Source organism: Octopus bimaculoides, chromosome 28 (genome assembly GCF_046866305.1).
Source record: "Octopus bimaculoides isolate indiv1 chromosome 28, ASM4686630v1, whole genome shotgun sequence".
Taxonomy (NCBI): domain Eukaryota; kingdom Metazoa; phylum Mollusca; class Cephalopoda; order Octopoda; family Octopodidae; genus Octopus; species Octopus bimaculoides.
Genome location: NC_142955.1, coordinates 14,500,572 through 14,526,041, shown reverse-complemented (window position 1 = coordinate 14,526,041; position 25,470 = coordinate 14,500,572). Strand labels below are relative to the sequence as shown.

Below are 25,470 nucleotides of genomic sequence, written 5' to 3'. Positions count from 1 at the left end.
ACATAACAACAATGTCGCCATAGTGTGCAAGCCAGCTAGGAAAAGTTTTATTAAAATCGATTTACAGAAAATCGAGAAATCCTAAATTTCACTTCTAAGCTATTAGCGTGGTTCTGGGTGTATGCACATGCATACATATACACAAATATATACACTTATCTATAGATTCAAAATGACAAAGGGCATCTAGTTATCTCCCCCTAAATCACCCTCTTTCCAAAACTCAAGAAAACAAATTCACTCCTGGTTCTTTTCAAACTCACTTCTTTGTAGAAATTATGAATTTCCCATAAGAAATCATTCATGATGAATCCCTGAAAGGGACGAAAGCGCTAAGTAAATAGGTTTTTTTTAAAATTCAAATCTTGAAAACCATCCCTTTTTAATATATGAAATCTGTGCGCCATTTCAAAATTTTATACACGCGCGCGCGCACATATATACGGTTATTATATCAATTGCCACCATTACAACTACCACCTCACCACCATCATCACCAACATCACCACCACAAACAGCAACAACATTATCGAACACATCCCACTGAATGTGCATTTTGGTATCTAATATGCTCAGTGAAACGTGACTCGCGTGAGACAGCTAGTTTTTGTTCTGTGTAGGTGAAGGCATAATATCATTAATGGACAGCGTTGATCTCACTGTGGATATTATTGACCATTATATAGAGCTGTGATATCTACAGATACTGCTCATAGTAGTGAACAACCCTGCTGTGAGTGGACATTTCGAAAACCTGCGTTCCGGTTTCGCATCCAGAGAGAGTGCTGAGTTCCGTGATAGTTCTGAAAGCAGTGGATAATGTTCATATCTGGAGACAGTGCTAACCTCTGGATTGATATCTGGAGACAGTGCTAACCTCTGTGCTAATTCAGAAAGCAGTAGATAATATTCTTTCTACCATAAGCACAAGGCCTGAAACTTTTTAGGGAAGAGATAGCCGACCATATGAACCCTAGCGCTCAAATGGTACTAATTTTCTTGAACCCGGTGGATAAATGGATACGTCGGCTTCTGTGACATTTGAAAGCGGTGAAAAATATTGGCATTTGTAGGAGTCCTAGCTTCACATCAAGAGACAGTGCCGATCTCTGTGGTAATTCTGAAAGCAGTGATATTTTGGGACATTACTAATATAAGTGGATGGTCATCTCAGCAGAGGACATTACTGGACGGTCGTAGTGGACAGACCTGACAACGTCTCTCGTTACCAATGATTAGCATAATCACTGCCTCTACCCCCAACAAAGGTAAGCTTACGTTTGTGTGTGCGTATGTGTGTGTGTGGGAACGTGTCTGAGTCTGTGTGCATGTGTGTGTATGCGTGTGTGCATGCAAATTAATGTGTCGGATTTAGGATTATGGATTTAGGATTTAGGATTTAGGATTATGGATTTAGGATTTAGGATTTAGGATTATGGTGCGTAGTGCGATGGCTAAAGTCTTAGGCTCACGCTCGATCACAAAATTGTGATTTCTGTTTTAGACAAGATACTTCATTTTCACTCCACTCTATTCAAAATACGTACAAGTGACAGCTGGGGGCAGTTCCGTCCCTGTAACGGCGTCCTGTCCAACAGAAAGTCTTGTATTCTCGATCACTGAAACGCCTTAGGAAGCAGAATAATCTCCGGCCTGGACGCTTGAGTCAGGCTTTAACTCATAACTTTATGGTGTGTTTACCTGGAAAAACGAGCCCTTGGTCAGTTGTGTTTGAGCAGATTCATAATCGAAGCTATTTCAATCATAACTATTTCATTAATTCAGACATACGGTTGCTATGACTACATTCTCATGTTGTTGTGGTTGTTGTTGCTGTCGTCATTTTGTGCCAGGACAGGTCTATAGTCAATGATATTCCAGCCGTGACCATCCCATTTTTTTATTCAGACACAGTATTAGCTTGTCTAAAATTGGTTTCAAACTTTAGCACAAGGCAAGCAATTTAGGTGAAGGGGCTAAGTATCGACCTCAGTACGCAACTGGTACTTATTATATCGACTCCTGAATGTGATGAAAGAAAAAGGCAACCTCGGAGGAATTTGAACTCAGAGCGTGAAATCGGAAGAAATGCCACTAAGCATTTCTTCGGGCGCGGTGAAGATTCTACCAGCTTGCAGCCTTAGATCCTTGTCGATTATTAATGTCTAAGTTGACTCTTCATATCCGAAATTTGGGAACTGTGTATTTTTCTATCCCTTCAAGAACAAAATGTGAGATCAAACTAAGCCATATAGAAGAGTAACAATGAAAAATACACTGTGCATGAGTAAGTACAATATATCCAATCCATGTTGCAGCTTCTGGATCATCCAGTCGGATCGTTCCGTCCGATAAAAAAATTCTGAGTACATATTCTAAAACACTAACGCCACTCGATTCAAGTATGTATAGGTATGTACCTAAGGTTTCATTGTAGTCTTCCCCTTAAAATAATGAAAGGTGTACCCAGAAAGCTGTCGAGTTACTGATGATGTCTGGGTGGCATTCCTTACTTCGGGCAGAGAACAATCTTCAAGGCATTACCTTAACTGCCACTTACATTTCAATCAACTGATTCGCTGTCCTAATACCAAAAGATCGCCCCTTACCTCGATGTGCATGCCACTACTCAGCATTCCTTCCACTTTTATAAAACATGATAACTAAAAGATGTTAACATCTCATAATCGACCGTTTGAATTAAGGCTGACTGAGTGTGAGAAACTGTAGAGCAGCAAACATAAGCCTTGCTATTGTTTAAACGAGAAGACACAGTCACACTCATATACACCACATACAAAGATACAACGGGCTTCCACACAAGTTACGTCCACCAAATTTACTCACAAAATATTGATCGACTAGGTTCAATATTAGAAGACTGAACACGAAACTACATGGTTGCAATGCAAGCTGCTTAACCCAACAGCTGAGCCTTCATCTCAGTCTCTCACTAATGACCATGGATGAAGGCCGTAACTTCCTGCCCTATCGGGTTGTCTGTGTCTGAACAATCCTATGCACAAATGGCAGTCTCTGGCACGTAAGCTGCGTTTGTTGGCTGTTTCTATGCTGTTTGAATCATGTTCTTCCTCTCCGGTGTGTTGTCCGGTTCTATCCTTCTTGTACAGAGTATTCGATATGACCCAAGCCAGGGCAGTGTGGTATGGGGGATAGGTTGCTGCCCATGTAGTGTATCCCACATCTCAACCTCATTAATAGATCCAAAGGAACAGAAAGGAACCTTACAATTTGTTATCAGCGTCATCGTAGTGTTTGCAAGTGGGAGGTTGTAGACAACCTCGAACTGCCTCAGGGTCTCCGATTCCCGACTTTTCATCACTATTTGCACCCGAACACTTTCCCATGGTTAAGTATTGCTGCAAGGTCTCGGTGGTTTGGAATCAGGGTTTTCTTTCACTTATATGTGTTGCCCCACCACCATCACCACCACCACCACCACCACCACCACCACCACCACTGTCCTCAGGTTAATGAGCTCCATCTGATCGAATGAATTACTAATTAACCCATAATAGGGATCCTGATTAGTACTTCTACTCCGAGTCAGAGTAGACCTTGCAACAACACTGGTCAAGAGGTGATTCCAAACTCGTCAATACTTTGGAAATCCCCAGCAAGAGCCGACTACTGGAAGCTGTTTAAAATCACACGCAGCATCTGCGCCTTTACTAATAACTCTAATTTATTTTAATTTTTCTATTCTAAATTGTAATTTAGTGATTTTTCATTTTCTCTTCCAAATGTCCTTCCTCTCACACACAAACATATTTCGTCTTCTCATTTTGTCTCTCTCTTCTTTTCCAGGAAATCCCTCTGTTATTTTCCAACTTTTCTCTCTCTCTCTCTCTCTCTCTCTCTCTCTCTCTCTCTCTCTCTCTCTCTCTCTCTCTCTCTCTCTCTCTCTCTCTCTCTCTCTGTGTCTCTCTCTCTTTTCCCCGTTCTCTCCTTATATATTAAATTCCACCTTGTCTCTTTCCCAAATCTCTGCCAATCTCTCCCATCCACTTTCTTTCGCTCTTTCAGCCCATTCCTTTCTACCTTCTGCCTCCCTCTCCTAATCTTTGAGACAAAGATGTCCCGGTTTCCTTTTACCCATCTAGCTGTGATGACAGTTCTGTTGTTTATCGATACAAAATTTCTGGCCGTTACTTCGGATCAAGAATTTGATGAAGCTTACTACAAGCCTTTGCCACCTGGCTATTCCTATGGTTATCTTCAGACAACTCCATCGGAAAAATTCTATAAGAGAGAAAGTCTACTGCAATGTGCCGTCGTCGCTCTAAACAGCCAATCACAATTCTTTACTTACAACAAAGTCAGCCATGTTTGTAAGAATTACTCGCCGAAAGATATAATGACAGTCGTCAGCGCGAATGACAGCAACGAGATTTCCTTCTACAGAAGTAAGTGAAGCTTCTTTATTATTACTGTTGTTGCTTTTTCTTTTTCATCCTGCGTTAAGATATAAGTAACAGTTGAACACTGACGATCTATGAAATCGACTTACTCCTCTACTTCCTGAAACTGCTGGCCTTGTGCCAAAATTTGAAACCAGTACTGTTGTTGTTGCTGTTGATATTTGTTATTGTTGTTGTTGCTGCTACTGCTGCCGTTTGAACCACCATGTCGCTGCTTTCACTTCGGATGTAACATTCCACCACAGTTGCATTCCGTCTTTCTTCCTTTCCTTCGTACTGCAGTCGAATCTTCAACCTTAACGGTTCCAATCTCATTCACACCGTTGTTCAAAGCAAATGTATTTGACATTTTCGCTCATAGTGAGGGCTGCAGTGACGAGGGGACACAACCACCGGTATTTTTATTGAAGCCCCATCTCTAGAGGGCTTGCCTATCAAAGCTAAAGCAGCAATCCTACCTCATGGAACAGACCTAAATCCCGCCAGACATCAACCTGATATTCCATGTTGATATTCCAGTTGAAAGACCATGAAGTTTCAATCATTATATGAATGTGTGAGTGTGTGTATGTATGTGTGTGAATCTGCAGGCGTTTCTTTAAAATGTTTGCATGTGTATTTATCATGAAATGATGAAAGCTATCTTTCAAAGTCAAATATCAATGATAATAATTGATTGTGTTCTGTGCAGAAGTATGAACATGTCGCCGTCGCCTTATGCACGTTGACGGGTTTCAATGCCTTTCTACATAGGAAATCTTGGGTATAGCGACGTTGCCTGTTCAGTTTCTATGACTCCACCTCCACAAACACATCGTCCCATCACCAGGTGATAATACTAAAACTATCACAAACGCCACAGCAACGACATTATCGACATCGGAACGGTTCAGTAACTACACAGCCGTATGTTCTGTATGCTTCAATAAGCACAGAGAACATTAGCGCATGACTCTACTGAAGGACTTCTTTTCTTCATAGCAATCAAAGAATAAGTATTGAAATGTTTGGTATATTTCACTTCTGTTGAGAAATACTTGCATATTAGCAAACAAGCCTGAGCTGAGTGGTTGTTAATAACAGCGGTGGACAGTCTGTGAGTTTTGTTCATTATAGACACATCTGAGTCTGTAAGTAATTCTGATAAGAGACCATAAGACTGAGAGCAGTGGTCAGTACTAGCATTCATGAATAGTCCTGATATCAGCAGACACTACTCTGGGTAACAGAGGAAAGCATTGACAGACGCAGACGGTAAGGAGGGCAGAGGGAAGCGGTGATAAACAGTTCTGATATCAACCCTTCACATAAGGAATTAAAGTAAGTGGGTTTCTTTCTTATATCACATCGTATTTCATGTGTGCATCTATGTGTTATGATTATGTTGTGTAAGGACTAAGACCAGCCTGTGTGGTTGTGTTTGTATTTGTTTGTGTGTGTGTGTTCAGATTATTGTGTGTGCCTTGTAAAGAGAACGAGAATTTCTGCTGTTTTCAAAACGTATATTTTTCAAGGGTCCGGCTACCATGTGGATGTCTCCCTCTTTGGCGGATCCCTACTGGTATATTTAATGGCATAAATGATGCACAAGCATCGCAATTTCAGCAGCGGTCATTCTGGAAAAAGATGTCTTTTGTGAATTGACATTTAAACCTTGGACGTCATCGTTTGATGCTTCAAATACTTTACGTGGATACGTCCATCATTAACTGATGGCTGATCGGTTAAACAGTCAAATTCGCATAAACGTACGAGGCCCGCATTTATGGGGAAAATAAAATTGCCAATAGAAAAATTATAGAGCATTGAAGGCACTTTTCATTAGACGAGGCAGATGATGATGATGATGATGATCTTCTGGACCAAAGAAGAATGTGATACTTCAAATAGCTGTGAATGGGTAAAGTCCATCGATGTTTTTCTCCATTAGTTCATTCGCTTGGCAACAACGCAGGAATCGCAGATTAATCTTTGCTCACACCGGATAGGCAAAGGAAAGTGAAAATTTTACGATACTTTTCGATGAGACTGTAAATTTTATTGTGCAGAATGATGACTGACTATTTCTACGGCTTGTATAAGGGAAACTTTGCATCTTATATGCATACGGAACGTTAACTTTTCGAGTCCACCCGCATAGTTTATGAAATATTTTCCTGTTAACTCCTCGTCCTGTCTTAGTAGACTTAATTCACTTTAAACCGTATAGCCAGCTTTCCGTAAATAAATCCCCCAAATCCTTGTATAACAGTAATACCTATGATTACCATTCATATTACACATTTGTGAAACCTGTATTCTCATCCACACCCCAAAATATAAAAAAAAGGTGATCGTTCTTAGGGATAAATAAGTGTTATCCTCAAAACTACATTATTCTCTCACTGGATTAGTAAATGCGATATACCCAAATCCACGTTGCAGTATCCGGATCATCCAGTCGGATCGTTCTGACAGATAGAAACTCCTGAGCAGATAATCCGAAACACTTACTTCACTAGATCCCGGTATGTACCCAAGATAACATTGCAGCCACCCGCTAATAATAATGAGATATACCCAGAAAAATTCTCGAGTTGCTTGAAAATATCTGCCTAGGTTTCCTTACTTCGGGCAGAGAACAGAGCAGCTTAAGGACATTACTACACACACACACACACACACACACACACACACACACATACACACACACACACACACATGCACGCATACACATACAAGGTTTCTTTCTCTTATGTTTTATTTATTTGTCTATTTATTTATGTATTTTCCTTATTGAACGACATGACAGGCAAATTATTTGAAAAATATGAATTATCCACGTGATATTCTTGTGGATTGAAAATTCGATCCAGAACAATCCAGAAGAAAATAGAATTCTTACCAGTTATATAAAAGGAAGACTTCTTCTACCCATAAGTAGTTTGATAAATTCCAATGCACGAAACTCTCGGACATTGAGTAACACTTTTGCTTCTGCTAAATATTAACACAAATATACATATACTCCTATTTCCGCTCTTTTTTTCCTGTTTGCATAATCGTACCTATATATACTTATATCTTTGTAATTTTGAACCTGCGTTAAGCTATAGATTGTAATTCCAGTTCAAGAGCCATGAAGTTTTAATCGTAAGACGTGAGTACTTGTGTATGGTTGAGTATTTACTTGTCATGAAATGAAGAAAGATATCTTTTAAAGTCCACTATCAAAGATAAAATTTGAGTGTTTTCGGTGCAGGAATAAGAACATGACTTCGTTGCTTCATCCACGTTGATGGATTTTAATGACTTTCTACATTAGCGACGTTACCTGTTCAGTTTTTATATCTCCGCCTACACAAACACATCACACCATCACCAGGTGCTAATACTAGGACGTGGCCATCACAAACACCATAGCAACGGGATCTTTGTGATTTTCGTCACTATCTTTTTTAATAAATATATCATATAGATGTAATTTTTGCCGCTGAAACCGAATTTTATTTTCATTTATTTATTCAAAAGATGAGTTTGCAAAAATGTTACAGGTGTTCAGAGTTTGATAATTTTCAGAATTTTCAGCCAATCAGAAAACGTCGCGTTCACTGCCTCTTCCATCATCGGGGGTGGCAGGTATCGAAAACTACCTTAGGAATAAGAACCCAGGTTCGAAATTTCTCCCAAGACACCTGATGAAGGCTGGGAGGTATATCAACCGAAACGTTGTGTTAACAACAAACAAGATGAGGACAAATATCCGCCAATTGTAAATAATGTAAATAAAAATTAATTATGTGAAAAATATATTTATATAAAATGAAAAATTCTTTAAAAAATTCTCTTTCCCAGGCGAAACCACACCAGATTATCATTGGATATATTTCTATTATTAATACTTTCTCGTTACTGTAACTAAATTTTACATCCTAGACAAACGTTGAATATATAATTTAACGAAGTGGAGGTAAAATCAATGTACTTCGCGAGATTCCAAAACGCTTTCTCAACGATTCCTAGCAACCTTTCGTCTCAGCCAATATGCTACTCTTTGCAAGAGTTCGGCTAGTCCATTCTTCCAATCCCCCAGGGGTGTCAATGACTCTCGCCACAACATCTCCCCATTTGAAATTAACTTCCAACGGAAGTTAATACTATTATTTATATTTATTTATTTTTCTTTCATCACATCTCCCTTTTTGATATTTTCCTCCGAGGGAAGTTTAATATTACTTCCTTTTAGGTACCATTCCAACCGTCCTGTTTGTTTCCTCTTTCTTGTGACGCTACGCTTAAGTTAGATTTCTTGCAGTGTTGGCACATCAATGGTGTCGTAGAACACTTCTATGGGTATCTCTTTTCTTTATTCCGTATATCTGTTCTTTAGTTGGTTTAAATGTCTTTTGCGTTCCCATTTTTCGCTTCATTTTTCGCTTCATTTTGCCTATTTTTTGTTACTACTCCATCTTCCCAACCTTGTCTTCCAATTTTATATATTAAAAAAAAAACACCTTGTCACGGATATGAAAATGCTTTGTCGTATTTTTAGTGTTTTCCCTGTTTGTTTTTTCTTACTGGTAACAGTTTGTCCGAAATTGATTTTATTTTTCGAGCAAACATTAACTTCGCAGGCAACTTTCCTGAAAAAGTGTTTGGGTTTACTGTTATCCTATAAAACCTCAAGAATTGTGTCAATGCTGCATCATCGACTTGCTCGTTTCTTGATTTCTTTAATGCTATTTTAGATGTATCCACGAACCTCTTGCCCGTTTGATCTTGGGTGATACAGAGGAGTAGTGATATGTTCAATTGAGTACAACTTTCAAAAATTCTTAAATTCATTCACCGTGAATTGTGTGCCGTTAAAGGAGACCATAGTATCCGGGACACCAAACCTAGCAAAACGTTCATGCAGAAATTCCACTGTTACCGTGGATGTCGATTTTCTACATTTACACATTTCTGGCCATTTAATAAAGCTATCTGCTACTATCAGATAATCTGATCGGTTTGACGGTCCTGCGAAGTCTATGTGTAGTCTGGACGATGGAATATCGGTCTTGGGCGAAAGTTGAAATTTTATAGGTGCTGATTTCGTTGCAGCAGCACAACCTCTGCAGAATTTTACCAACTTCTCGATATCTAGATCCATTTTGGCCAGTAAACATAAGTCCTCAAAAGCGACTTCATCCTAGAAATTCCTGGATGTCCAATATGGAATTCCTTTAATATTCAACCTTGTAGTGAGGTAGGCATTATGACCATCTGTGCATATATAAGCACATTATCACATATTGAATACAAATCCAGAACTGTATTACGTCCAGCCAGACGTATTTTTTATTTATTTCTTCTGATCTCACTATCCTTTTTTTTTTTCATTTTTATAAACTCGTCTGTCTCTGCCTTAATTTTTATTTTCTCCAATGTCACAGGCAATTCACGCACAACATGGCACAATATATTTTTATTTCGTTTTCGGCTTTTAACACCACTATCACTGTGTCTCCTAGTGGTTCACTGTATTTTGGTATTAACCTTGACAAACCATCTGCTTGTCCCAATTTTTTCAATGGAAAATATTCCATTTTGAAGTCGTAATTCAGTAGAATCGTTCCCTAGCGCTGCAACCTGATGGCTGTGGGGATATACTTTTTGATCCATAGATCGACAATAATGGGTGGTAGTCTGTCCTCAGATGCAACCTTCTTCCATGTATACATTTATGGAATTTTTTTTTTACCGCAAATATGAAGGCTAATGAATCTCTTTCTATTTGGTTCTAACTTTTCTCAGCCGGCAATAACGAACGCGAAGCGTGAGGTCCTGTTTTCAGGCTACCATCTTCATACTTGTGTAAAATCATATCTCCAGTATCACTTTCACTAGCATCTGCTGCCACTACTGTTTCTAAATTCGGGTCAAAATGTGATAACGAAAATTCTGGCGTTAAGACGTTTTGAATTTTTTCAAAAGCTTCTTGGCATTTGTCCGACCAATTCCACTTAACGTCTTTTTTTTTTAGCAAGTTATTCAGAGGTGCTCTTAAATCGTTCCTATTCGGTATGCCTGGTAGTAATTTGCGTTTTAGTGTTTGTCGGAGGAGGCATATATTTTATTACACTCGCCCTAGATGTGTCTAGTCTGTATCCATTTCTATCATTAATCTGCCCTCGATATTTTATTCTTGGCATAAAAATTTCACTTTTTTTCGTTGAGCTTAAACTCATAATCTTTTATTCTTTCGAAGACCTTTTTAACATGCTAACATGCCGACCCTGAGATTCACTTTTAATGAGTATGTCGTCAAGGTAAGCTACGGCGAAATCCGAACCTGCAAGCATAATATCCATAACTTGTTGGAAAATGCCAGGTGCTACCTGTATACCATGGGGGAGTCGATTAAATTTATACAACCCTTTATGGGTATTTATTGTCAATAATTCTGAACATTGTTCATCAACTTTTACCAGCAAATATGCTTTAGATAGGTCCTACTTTGAAACAAATTTTCCTCCATTCAACTTCCCGAAAATTTCCTCCGGACTAGGTAACTGGTAATTATCTGACATCAAATATTCGTTTAATCCCGTTGATGAATCAGCGCATACTCGGATTTTTTTTTCTTGATATAAACTGTTGGAGACACCCATTTTGTGTAATCAACTTTTCCAATAACGCCAAGCATTTCAAGTCTAACTAATTCTTCGTTGACTTGTTTTAACGCTACAAAAGTACCGTTCATTTTGGTTTATATACCGGAATAGCGTTTCTTTCACTTGAAATTTCGCCTCTGTTTTGGTGCAATGACCCAGTTCATCAGAAAAAAGATTTCGGGAATTTTTTTAAAATTCTTTTTTGAAATCCTCCGACGCCTTATTTGTACTGGCTGAAGAACCATTCACATTTTTACAAAAAATATTTATGGAGGTCCTATAACTTAATGAGTTCCATCCAGTCTGTTCCAAATAAATTTGTCGTATTTTTCTTTGGCTTAATTTGCTTAACGACGGGGCTGTCGGAACGTAACTCGGTCGTTAAATGAGGACAGTCTGTACATTTAAACACTGCCAACGAGTATTGAACAGGGAACGTCTTTCACTGAAAATTCTCGATATCAAATTGATTGTTTCATCGAAACAAATCTCACCTGGTTTCTTCGGCAGAATATAATTACAGTATTTTTCGTGTTCGGCAGGGGTTAACTTTCTTAAAAGGGGTTGCACCTTCTTCTCGTCATTCCAATTTTTACATTTCTTCGTATCTTCTAAAATATGCAGAAAAAGTAGTACCTTCTTGTGGGTATAAATAAATTCTCCAGTTGCGTTTGCGGATCTTTTTTAAAACGGGGGCCACATTTTTCATTAATGTTTTACGTAGTGTTTTTGGTACCGAAAGACTTTCAAACTTCGTATACTTATCTATTTTGTGTTATAGAACAGAAAAATACTTTTGTATTCGAATTTATTTCATGTAAAAAATTGTCTTATTTCGATAATTTCAACCAATCACTGACAAGTATTCAGTTGTTTACATTTACTCCTTTGGCTGATTAAGCGATGTAAAGCGTATTTAATCTCCATACCTTCGTTTTATTTGCTTTTTTCATTTTAAATTTGCTTTAACCCTAACCCTAACCCTAACCCTAACCGTAGGGTTAGGGTTAGGGTTAGAGTTAGGGTTAGGGTTAGGGTTAATTGTTTCAGAATCGTTTGTTTATGTAGTCGGCACTTAATGTATATCGGCTGAATGGACGTCAGTGATTGGTTGAAATTACAGAAATACGACAACTTTAACATGGAATAATTTATGGATTTCTTTTTTTTTAAAGAAGACTAAGAGAAAAAGATGTTTTATATGACACATTCTACCAGTGTTCCAAGTTTCAAAGTGTTTCGTTAATGAAAAATGTGGCCCCCGTTTTAAAAAAGATCCGCGTTTGCTACACTGTCTGACGAGGACGAGCCTGAAGTATTTAAAAACCTTTTCAACATTACTTCCAGTAACTGTTGGTATCGTAGTTGTTGCTGTTGTGGTTGCTGTTGTGGTTGCTGTTGCAACTGCACCACGCAAGCCAATAAGTCTTCCATGTTAATGATTTTTTTCTTTGATTTCGTACAAAAAATAAATGAAAAAGAACGTTCGACGCAAGCCTCTAATATCTGGCAGCCATTTTTATATCCTAGACAAACGAAGCGGAGGTAAAATCAATGTGTTCACATGACGTACTCCGCGAGATTCCAAGACGCTCTCTCAACGACTCCTACCAACCTCTCGTCTCAACCAATATGCTACTCTTTATAAGAGCTCGGCTAGTCCATTCTTCCAATCCCCCAGGGATGTCAATGACTTTCGCCAGAACACGAAAATAAATGGAAATATTCACTTAAACAACCGACACACACACACACAGACACATACACACACACTTTCTTTCATGTACATGATTAGACTCGCTCACTCACACACAGAAGTTTGATGCTTCAATGGGCCCAAAAGTACATGACGTTAGACACGAGTTGTGTTCTTTTCACTGACAAAATCAGGGCGACCTTTGACGAACCTGACGGTTGGGCATTGCCCGTCTGTTTTGGCGAGAGCGTCACCACTAACGTTTACGACTTCAACAGAAGGCTGGAGGTGTCACGTTGTGGGCTGGTATCATTCGGAACAGACTTGTTCGCCCAGTCAGGGTGCCTAAAGGAGTTAAAGTGACCGCAACCGCCTACTGCAATCTCTTGAAAGAGGTCTTGGTGACATAGTGCTCGATGACATACTGCTGTCATTTCTAAGGAATCTCGTATTCATGCAGGACCACGCGTTCTCCCACTCTGCTAGGGCCACCAAACATCACTAGCGTCTTACGGTATACAAGTTGAAAGGTTGATGGTGTGGCCACCAGCATCTCCGGATCTCAACCGTATTGAAAATCTTTGGTCCATCATTAAACAAGTTGTCTATGCCGATGGAAGCGAATTTACACCGAAAGATGTCTTATGGGCGACCATAAGAGCTGCAGCCGAGGCAGATTCCTTGACTAATAGGGTTTTTGAAGTTATCCGTCGAAATGGCGCTCATGTGGCTAAATAATTCATTATCTCAAGAAATGTTATAATATTATTAAGGTTTCTGTTAAATATATACTCAATGTATGCTTAATATTTATCATTACCCTTTATTTCTTGAAAACAAAATGCTTTGATTGGTTATTTCATTCAAACGCTGTTAGTGTGGTTCACCCCAAAACTGAAGAATCTGAAATACAAAAGCAAGGACGTTACACAGAATAATAAAGACATAACAACAATGTCGCCATAGTGTGCAAGCCAGCTAGGAAAAGTTTTATTAAAATCGATTTACAGAAAATCGAGAAATCCTAAATTTCACTTCTAAGCTATTAGCGTGGTTCTGGGTGTATGCACATGCATACATATACACAAATATATACACTTATCTATAGATTCAAAATGACAAAGGGCATCTAGTTATCTCCCCCTAAATCACCCTCTTTCCAAAACTCAAGAAAACAAATTCACTCCTGGTTCTTTTCAAACTCACTTCTTTGTAGAAATTATGAATTTCCCATAAGAAATCATTCATGATGAATCCCTGAAAGGGACGAAAGCGCTAAGTAAATAGGTTTTTTTTAAAATTCAAATCTTGAAAACCATCCCTTTTTAATATATGAAATCTGTGCGCCATTTCAAAATTTTATACACGCGCGCGCGCACATATATACGGTCATTATATCAATTGCCACCATTACAACTACCACCTCACCACCATCATCACCAACATCACCACCACAAACAGCAACAACATTATCGAACACATCCCACTGAATGTGCATTTTGGTATCTAATATGCTCAGTGAAACGTGACTCGCGTGAGACAGCTAGTTTTTGTTCTGTGTAGGTGAAGGCATAATATCATTAATGGACAGCGTTGATCTCACTGTGGATATTATTGACCATTATATAGAGCTGTGATATCTACAGATACTGCTCATAGTAGTGAACAACCCTGCTGTGAGTGGACATTTCGAAAACCTGCGTTCCGGTTTCGCATCCAGAGAGAGTGCTGAGTTCCGTGATAGTTCTGAAAGCAGTGGATAATGTTCATATCTGGAGACAGTGCTAACCTCTGGATTGATATCTGGAGACAGTGCTAACCTCTGTGCTAATTCAGAAAGCAGTAGATAATATTCTTTCTACCATAAGCACAAGGCCTGAAACTTTTTAGGGAAGAGATAGCCGACCATATGAACCCTAGCGCTCAAATGGTACTAATTTTCTTGAACCCGGTGGATAAATGGATACGTCGGCTTCTGTGACATTTGAAAGCGGTGAAAAATATTGGCATTTGTAGGAGTCCTAGCTTCACATCAAGAGACAGTGCCGATCTCTGTGGTAATTCTGAAAGCAGTGATATTTTGGGACATTACTAATATAAGTGGATGGTCATCTCAGCAGAGGACATTACTGGACGGTCGTAGTGGACAGACCTGACAACGTCTCTCGTTACCAATGATTAGCATAATCACTGCCTCTACCCCCAACAAAGGTAAGCTTACGTTTGTGTGTGCGTATGTGTGTGTGTGTGGGAACGTGTCTGAGTCTGTGTGCATGTGTGTGTATGCGTGTGTGCATGCAAATGAATGTGTCGGATTTAGGATTATGGATTTAGGATTTAGGATTTAGGATTATGGATTTAGGATTTAGGATTTAGGATTATGGTGCGTAGTGCGATGGCTAAAGTCTTAGGCTCACGCTCGATCACAAAATTGTGATTTCTGTTTTAGACAAGATACTTCATTTTCACTCCACTCTATTCAAAATACGTACAAGTGACAGCTGGGGGCAGTTCCGTCCCTGTAACGGCGTCCTGTCCAACAGAAAGTCTTGTATTCTCGATCACTGAAACGCCTTAGGAAGCAGAATAATCTCCGGCCTGGACGCTTGAGTCAGGCTTTAACTCATAACTTTATGGTGTGTTTACCTGGAAAAACGAGCCCTTGGTCAGTTGTGTTTGAGCAGATTCATAATCGAAGCTATTTCAATCATAACTATTTCATTAATTCAGACATACGGTTGCTATGACTACATTCTCATGTTGTTGTGGTTGTTGTTGCTGTCGTCATTTTGTGCCAGGACAGGTCTATAGTCAATGATATTCCAGCCGTGACCATCCCATTTTTTTATTCAGACACAGTATTAGCTTGTCTAAAATTGGTTTCAAACTTTAGCACAAGGCAAGCAATTTAGGTGAAGGGGCTAAGTATCGACCTCAGTACGCAACTGGTACTTATTATATCGACTCCTGAATGTGATGAAAGAAAAAGGCAACCTCGGAGGAATTTGAACTCAGAGCGTGAAATCGGAAGAAATGCCACTAAGCATTTCTTCGGGCGCGGTGAAGATTCTACCAGCTTGCAGCCTTAGATCCTTGTCGATTATTAATGTCTAAGTTGACTCTTCATATCCGAAATTTGGGAACTGTGTATTTTTCTATCCCTTCAAGAACAAAATGTGAGATCAAACTAAGCCATATAGAAGAGTAACAATGAAAAATACACTGTGCATGAGTAAGTACAATTTATCCAATCCATGTTGCAGCTTCTGGATCATCCAGTCGGATCGTTCCGTCCGATAAAAAAATTCTGAGTACATATTCTAAAACACTAACGCCACTCGATTCAAGTATGTATAGGTATGTACCTAAGGTTTCATTGTAGTCTTCCCCTTAAAATAATGAAAGGTGTACCCAGAAAGCTGTCGAGTTACTGATGATGTCTGGGTGGCATTCCTTACTTCGGGCAGAGAACAATCTTCAAGGCATTACCTTAACTGCCACTTACATTTCAATCAACTGATTCGCTGTCCTAATACCAAAAGATCGCCCCTTACCTCGATGTGCATGCCACTACTCAGCATTCCTTCCACTTTTATAAAACATGATAACTAAAAGATGTTAACATCTCATAATCGACCGTTTGAATTAAGGCTGACTGAGTGTGAGAAACTGTAGAGCAGCAAACATAAGCCTTGCTATTGTTTAAACGAGAAGACACAGTCACACTCATATACACCACATACAAAGATACAACGGGCTTCCACACAAGTTACGTCCACCAAATTTACTCACAAAATATTGATCGACTAGGTTCAATATTAGAAGACTGAACACGAAACTACATGGTTGCAATGCAAGCTGCTTAACCCAACAGCTGAGCCTTCATCTCAGTCTCTCACTAATGACCATGGATGAAGGCCGTAACTTCCTGCCCTATCGGGTTGTCTGTGTCTGAACAATCCTATGCACAAATGGCAGTCTCTGGCACGTAAGCTGCGTTTGTTGGCTGTTTCTATGCTGTTTGAATCATGTTCTTCCTCTCCGGTGTGTTGTCCGGTTCTATCCTTCTTGTACAGAGTATTCGATATGACCCAAGCCAGGGCAGTGTGGTATGGGGGATAGGTTGCTGCCCATGTAGTGTATCCCACATCTCAACCTCATTAATAGATCCAAAGGAACAGAAAGGAACCTTACAATTTGTTATCAGCGTCATCGTAGTGTTTGCAAGTGGGAGGTTGTAGACAACCTCGAACTGCCTCAGGGTCTCCGATTCCCGACTTTTCATCACTATTTGCACCCGAACACTTTCCCATGGTTAAGTATTGCTGCAAGGTCTCGGTGGTTTGGAATCAGGGTTTTCTTTCACTTATATGTGTTGCCCCACCACCATCACCACCACCACCACCACCACCACCACCACCACCACTGTCCTCAGGTTAATGAGCTCCATCTGATCGAATGAATTACTAATTAACCCATAATAGGGATCCTGATTAGTACTTCTACTCCGAGTCAGAGTAGACCTTGCAACAACACTGGTCAAGAGGTGATTCCAAACTCGTCAATACTTTGGAAATCCCCAGCAAGAGCCGACTACTGGAAGCTGTTTAAAATCACACGCAGCATCTGCGCCTTTACTAATAACTCTAATTTATTTTAATTTTTCTATTCTAAATTGTAATTTAGTGATTTTTCATTTTCTCTTCCAAATGTCCTTCCTCTCACACACAAACATATTTCGTCTTCTCATTTTGTCTCTCTCTTCTTTTCCAGGAAATCCCTCTGTTATTTTCCAACTTTTCTCTCTCTCTCTCTCTCTCTCTCTCTCTCTCTCTCTCTCTCTCTCTCTGTGTCTCTCTCTCTTTTCCCCGTTCTCTCCTTATATATTAAATTCCACCTTGTCTCTTTCCCAAATCTCTGCCAATCTCTCCCATCCACTTTCTTTCGCTCTTTCAGCCCATTCCTTTCTACCTTCTGCCTCCCTCTCCTAATCTTTGAGACAAAGATGTCCCGGTTTCCTTTTACCCATCTAGCTGTGATGACAGTTCTGTTGTTTATCGATACAAAATTTCTGGCCGTTACTTCGGATCAAGAATTTGATGAAGCTTACTACAAGCCTTTGCCACCTGGCTATTCCTATGGTTATCTTCAGACAACTCCATCGGAAAAATTCTATAAGAGAGAAAGTCTACTGCAATGTGCCGTCGTCGCTCTAAACAGCCAATCACAATTCTTTACTTACAACAAAGTCAGCCATGTTTGTAAGAATTACTCGCCGAAAGATATAATGACAGTCGTCAGCGCGAATGACAGCAACGAGATTTCCTTCTACAGAAGTAAGTGAAGCTTCTTTATTATTACTGTTGTTGCTTTTTCTTTTTCATCCTGCGTTAAGATATAAGTAACAGTTGAACACTGACGATCTATGAAATCGACTTACTCCTCTACTTCCTGAAACTGCTGGCCTTGTGCCAAAATTTGAAACCAGTACTGTTGTTGTTGCTGTTGATATTTGTTATTGTTGTTGTTGCTGCTACTGCTGCCGTTTGAACCACCATGTCGCTGCTTTCACTTCGGATGTAACATTCCACCACAGTTGCATTCCGTCTTTCTTCCTTTCCTTCGTACTGCAGTCGAATCTTCAACCTTAACGGTTCCAATCTCATTCACACCGTTGTTCAAAGCAAATGTATTTGACATTTTCGCTCATAGTGAGGGCTGCAGTGACGAGGGGACACAACCACCGGTATTTTTATTGAAGCCCCATCTCTAGAGGGCTTGCCTATCAAAGCTAAAGCAGCAATCCTACCTCATGGAACAGACCTAAATCCCGCCAGACATCAACCTGATATTCCATGATCTCTGAGTGGACTTACAGGTGCTACAACTTGACCAAGGATGACTTGAATGTAATTATGGTTAAAGGAATCCTCATTATATCCTACATCAAGTCTCCACAACCCATGCAGTTTAACATGATAACAGGATTATTATTATTATTATTATTATTATTATTATTATTATTATTATTATTATTATTATTATTATTATTTACTTTTAATCTGCATGTTTGTTACAATCACTTGCCGAGGCACACCCAGCATCCTAGGGCGAGTGAAGGATAAGAGACGTTACAGTATGACTGAAAGCCCTGGGGGAGAGGAAGTGGCAGGGGCAGTAACGAAATATCTTCATGTAATAGGACACAGACATTTAAATTGATAGGGTTTATTCTTATTGTTGTTGTTGTCACCATACTGTGAAGATGTACAAAGTTGGAGCACCGTAATTTCTGAATGTTTAATCAAGCGTATCGACTAATGCGCTTGTAGTCTGTAAGTGAAATATTTTTAAAACGGGAAATGAGAGATCATTCACTAATAGAGTTTTATAAAAGCCTACCTAGAGAAAATTTCCCCTTGATCGTGGATTTTGCGAGAAAGAAAATGTCACTCTTTGAGAGCACATATAAATGTGAGCAGCTGTTCTCAAAAATGAAATCTTCTAAATCCAAAGCAAGATCAAGATTAACTACTGATAATCATCTTGAAAACAACTTGAGAGTAGCCACCTCTAGCATTTCTTCAAACATCGAGATGTTGGTGAAGAAACGTCAGCTCCAAATATCCCATTAAAATAAGGTTTCATGGCTATTTGAGGATACTCTTTACTCTCTTTTACTCTTTTAATTGTTTCAGTCATTTGACTGCGGCCATGCTGGAGCATCGCCTTTAGTCGAGCAAATCGACCCCAGGACTTATTCTTTGTAAGCCTAGTACTCATTCTATCGGTCTCTTTTGCCGAACCGCTAAGTTATGGGGACGTAAACACACCACCATCGGTTGTCAAGTGATGTTGGGGGGATAAACAGACACACAAACACACGCATATATATATATATATACATATATATATATATATATATATATATATATATATATATATATATATATATATATATACGACAGACTTCTTTCAGTTTCTGTCTACCAAATCCACTCACAAAGCTTTGGTCGGCCCGAGGCTATAGTAGAAGACACTTGCCCAAGATGCCACGCAGTGGGACTGAACCCGGAACCATGTGGTTGGTAAGCAAGCTCCTGCGCCTGAATAAATTATTTTACTGATTCAACTACATTTGTTTTATATTAATAAATTGTTTTGTTCTTACCCTTATTTTAATATCCTTTTTCTATTATAAAGCAAATACTTGTATAAGCACTTGTGTACATATTTTGTAAGTCTATAATTAGGGCTCTGGCCCGCGACCTTGGCGAGAAAACTTAATCCAGCCCGCATATAGAAAAAGGTTGCCCATGCCTGCTCTACGTTTTCGTATTATTATTATTATTATTATTATTATTATTATTATTATTATCATCATCATCATTATTATTATTATTATTATTATCATCATCATCATCATCATCATCATCATTATTATTATTATTATTATTATTATTATTATTATTATTATTATTATTATTTCAGGTAGTAAATGGATTAAAACCTATGCCGTATCAGTTGGAGCAAATTCGATAATCTATAATTCCTTCCTCAAAATAGGAAGTCCTTCCATTTGGAATGTGGACAAATGCAATGGTATCTACTGTCCTAATTTCTTTCGACACCCATTACTTGATATCTGGAACCATCTTCCAATTGAACAGGTATATATAAACACACACAAATATGCTGCATATATTCTTGAAGAGTACAGCAGTAAATTAGCTTATCGATGTATTTATATTAAATGTGAAAGATAAATGGCTATTTTAATCAAATACTACCTGCATGGCGTGTAAGTGGTCTTTATTGATCCGGCCAGCTATGAGCAACAACTGTGGTTGTTTGTTCATTGTTCCCTTATATATCTGGGTGAAATATCTTCTCTAAGCAAGTGGCTGGTTGTGAGTATACACCATTGACAGGACGCCTAACGGGATAGAAATGCATGTATTCGTTTCACACGTCGCTGTTGGAACGATTTTCGCCTCCCTCCGATACATATTGTGCTTTTAAACACAGCACGTCAATAAGTGATATTACCTCTGTACAAATACTACAGTAAATTTGCATATGACGATGTTTTACATCATATCACATACACGCAACACACACACACACACACACACACACACACACACACACACACACACACACACACACACACACACACACACACACACTCACACAGGCGGCGAGCTGGCAGAAACGTTAGCACGCCGGGCGAAATGCTTAGCGGTATTTCGTCTGCCGCTACGTTCTGAGTTCAAATTCCGCCGAGGTCGACTTTGCCTTTCATCCTTTCGGGGTCGATTAAATAAGGACCAGTTACGCACTGGGGTCGATATAATCGACTTAATCCGTTTGTCTGTCCTTGTTTGTCCCCTCTGTGTGTAGTCCTTGTGGGTAGTAAAGAAACAACGCACATACACATATATATAAATATATTTGGGCTTTTCTTCAGGTAAAACTTGTGCTATACAAAAACCAAGCAGATATTGTAACGATGGTGTTTGATGGCCGTAATACAACCCTTCAAAGCTGGTTCTCACTCAACAATCTGAAAAGTTCTCCATGGACTGATCTGATACCAGAGAAAAACCGTCATTTCTCAGTGGCTGGAAATGGGTATGTTCTTACAATAACATTATATTGCGTAATTACCTGCATATTCTGAGGTCGAATACCGCGTCGTTTTTCATTTCCTCGGGTTCAAAAACCATGAACCAGTGAAATACCGTATCGATGTTATTAACTATATGCCTTTTCTCCAAATTTCCTGACATTCTACCTTCATTAGAAATCAATATTTTTACCTTATCTTTGATAAATCTATCTTAAACTGTTTGGGTATATTTATGTCATGTCTAGAAATTATTCAAAGTTCATAGGGGAATCAGTAACTACTGTCTGTCTATGTGTGTATTCATTGATCCAAGTTCCTCTGCTTTCCTTTCTTTTTAAGAGTTAGACTAATACATATATTGATATCAAACTTTGGTACAAGGCCAGCAATTTCGGGAAAAGAGATGCATCGATCACATTGGGCTCAGTCTTTAACTGCTACTTATTTTATCGACCCGAAAAGGATGAAATGCAAGGTCGACCTCGGCGAAATTTGAACTCAGAACACAAGAATGGACGAAAAGCGGCTAAGCATTTTGCCCAGCGTGCTAACGATTCTGCCAGCTCACAGCCTTTATTAATTCATTTCTTTAAAAATATATATTTTTCAGAGCGCAATTGCTTAACAATTATGTGTATGTGTGTGTTTGTGTGTGTGTGTGTGTGTGTGTGTGTGTGTGTGTGTGTGTGTGTGTGTGTGCGTGCGCGTGCGTGTGTGTGTGTAAATTCTGTGAAGGTGCGTGGCCTAGTGGTTAGGGCATTCGGCTCACGAACGTAAGGTCGTGAGTTCGATTCCCGGTGATGCGTTGTGTCCTTGAGCAAGACACTTTATTTCACGTTGCTCCAGTCTACCCAGCTTGCAAAAATGAGTAGTACCTGTATTTCAAAGGGCCGGCTTTGTCACGCTATGTGTCACGCTGAGTCTTCCTGAGAACTACGTTAGGGGTACACGGGTCTGTGGATTGCTCAGTCACTTGCACGTTAATTTCATGAGCAGGCTGTTCCGTTGATCTATCAGCTGGGACCCTCATCGTCGTAACCGACGGAGTGCAGAGAGGTATGTAAATTCTAATGTTTGTGTCTAGTTCTAGTTTCAAGAAATGAAGCATTTGAACGATAGATGCATTTTGTCGGCAAAATGGTTGTGAGTTTATTTAAATTCGTTACGTATTCTTAATTGATTTTCAACTACTGCAATGTAGAATTGCAACAACAAAAATTCCTCAAAGCCGTCCTTCCTTTATCCCATACAGAAACACACGCCGTTTCTATGTATCACAGGCTCGTTCTTCCTGCTCGTATCACCGTGGTTGGTTGATAATAATTGGCGATTTCAAAGGATGTAATTGGGAGAAATCAGACTATTACCCTAAAATCATCTACTCTAAAACGAATTTGAGTACGAAATGGCACGACGGTAAGTATTTCGTTGTCGTCTGAATGTCTATGATCTTGTCTTTCTGACTTAGTCAGAGTAGCATTATCAAAAACATTTATCCACGGAACACTTTTATGATTTTCCAAAATAAAAAGCAAAAAACAAAATGAAACCATAATTCTATTTTAGGAACAATGTTCACAACCTAACTTTAATTAACATTTGCATACACAAATCACTTTCATAACTTTATCCATTCTTTTTCTCGAACAGCTCTTGTTTCCTTACTCTGGTGCTTCAAAGAAATTGGGTGCATATATCATATAGGAGTGGAGGCGCAATGGCCCTGTGGTTAGGGCAGCGGACTCGCGGTCGGAAGATCACGGTTTCGATTCCCGGACCGGGCGCTGTGCGTGTTTATTGAGCGAAAACATCTAAAGCTCCACGAGGCTCCGGCAGGGGGTAGTGGTGACCCCTGTTGTACTCTTTCGCCCAACTTTCTCTAACTCTTTCTTCCTTTTTCTTGAGTAAAGCTGCGATGGACTGGCGTCCCGTCCAGCTGCGGGAGGGGGGGACAGATACGCCATAGAAACCGGGAAACCGGGCCCATGAGCCTGGCTAGGCTTTAAAAGGGCGCATAAATAAAAAATAAAATTAAAATATCATATGAGAAGCATGGTCTCCAGGGAAATATGTTCTGTGGTTCACATGTGATACACAGGATAAATAAAAGATTAAATGAGACCGATTATTCACAATACCCCTCACCCACCAACAGATATTTAATAATATATATTTTTAAAATAATGCGACCATACTGGGGTACCACCTAGAAATATTTTAGTCGAACAAATTGATTCCAGTATTTATTGTTAAAGTCTGCTATTCATTCTATCAGGGTGTTTTGTCGAACCACTAAGTTACGATAATTACCAGCTGAAATAAGCTATTTTGAGAAATATTTGATTTATGGATAGTAAAAAGAGAAAATGAAATACGTATCTACTTCTGAAATAATATATTTTTTTGAAGTGTTTGATTCTAGAAATGATGTAAATTGCTATATTCGAATTGTTAGGAAGTGTGAAGTGTTAGGGATGATTAGCTTCGAAAACTTTACTCCTTATTATATGCAAATTACCTCTTCAAACTTGAAATTTGTCATTGATTATTTATAAACATATTTACGCCTAGAAGCGAATCGCTGTAGTAAGAGATACATATGTCACGTGGTCTAGTTGTTGCTTGAATTGAGCTAGTCAATGATGAGATGCTTAAAACGTATGAATCCCCATTGTCGAAGTAAATGGCTTCACTATCATTGTTGTATGAACATTATATCAAGACTGTTGTAGTGTAAAGGTGAAATTTCGTGCTGGGTGCATAAAAAAGAAAACAAAAACTGAAGCAAACGCATGAACATTTAGCTGTGATATTTATTAGTAAGGCATAATATATTTGGCGTTGGTCGTTTACAATGAACGATATTAATAATTGCTGACTGGGAGGAGAGAATAATGCTTTGTGGATGTAAACAGCTATCAATGGAACATCATGCTGTATGTTCGAGCCTCGGCGATCTTTTATTCCAAACGCCTGAAGCGACCTGTCGGCAGACTGGGTCGCTGGGTAATAGATGAGGCATGTGAATCAATCGGCTGTTCTCAGCCACAATGGTAGTTTTTATGAGGTGAACTGTACGATTTCTTGAATATTCGAGAAAACCATGTCACGACACAGCCGTACACTGATTTGTCAATTGACAGATCGATCACGTGAAATTTTGATGGCTCGCTTCTGGTACGTAATCGTGTATCTAGCGGCTAGGGTTTAAATTACTGCTATACATACAAGTGATTATGATTAAAATTATTGAAAATGTATCAAGGGAGTAATGTCTGTAATATATCTTTTAAACAATGCTTTACCTATAGAGAGAAACCAATGACTTCATTTATATATAATATTATTCTGCTACAGTACTATTATCTAGTAGTAGTAGTAGTAGTAGTAGTAGTAGTAGTAGTAGTTATTTGATATTATTATTCTTGATACTTCCAGAATATGGAGTAGCTGATTCCATGGCCATATTTATCCAGCTGTGACGAAATTAACAACTGGATATCTACTGCAATTGTTACCAATCCTGAACGTTTACCAGCCCCTAACACTTGTTATGCGCATGAGTGTACATGCGCATAACAAGCGCATTATATATGCTTATACTGAATTTTAAATATTTATCCATATGCAAATATTTATCATAGATCCTATCATTCTTAGTAAATTTCTGTTGTGAAATTATGTACCTCCTGTTCTATTCTTTCGAAATTACGAATACATAAAAATTATAAATATATTGATTTACTGTAATTTATTTTCTGTTTGATCATTTATTTATTTTATTTTATGCACAAATTAGTATAGGTAATAAATAATTGTAATTTTTATAAATTTGTTTAATATCAGCGTATTTAAAATAAACAAACTTTTGAATAAATAATTAATTAAAAATCTTTTTAAATGACCTTAGTAAATTTCTATCATAATAATATAAGCATTTAGTTTTGGGATTTGTTTTGCAAGATTCTTTATGTGAGTTCGTGTGTTGAAGCATATTTTGTTGTGTCTGGGGAGAGTCATTCTCTTTTTGTGCCTTATTATTTAATTAACTCACAGGTAAAG

General features: G+C 38.7%; 1 protein-coding gene across 1 annotated transcript; it reads left to right on the top strand.

Moving 5' to 3' along the window:
* The first annotated feature begins 5,292 nt into the window (after positions 1 to 5,292).
* On the top strand, positions 5,293 to 25,115 carry LOC128251094 (uncharacterized). Its single transcript, XM_089344565.1, has 6 exons — positions 5,293 to 5,762; positions 17,550 to 18,112; positions 20,268 to 20,446; positions 21,247 to 21,410; positions 22,661 to 22,824; positions 24,847 to 25,115. The coding sequence occupies exons 2-6, from the start codon at positions 17,782 to 17,784 to the stop codon at positions 24,888 to 24,890; spliced, it is 882 nt and encodes a 293-aa protein (XP_089200691.1). The 5' UTR covers positions 5,293 to 5,762; positions 17,550 to 17,781; the 3' UTR covers positions 24,891 to 25,115.
* Positions 25,116 to 25,470: the final 355 nt, after the last annotated feature.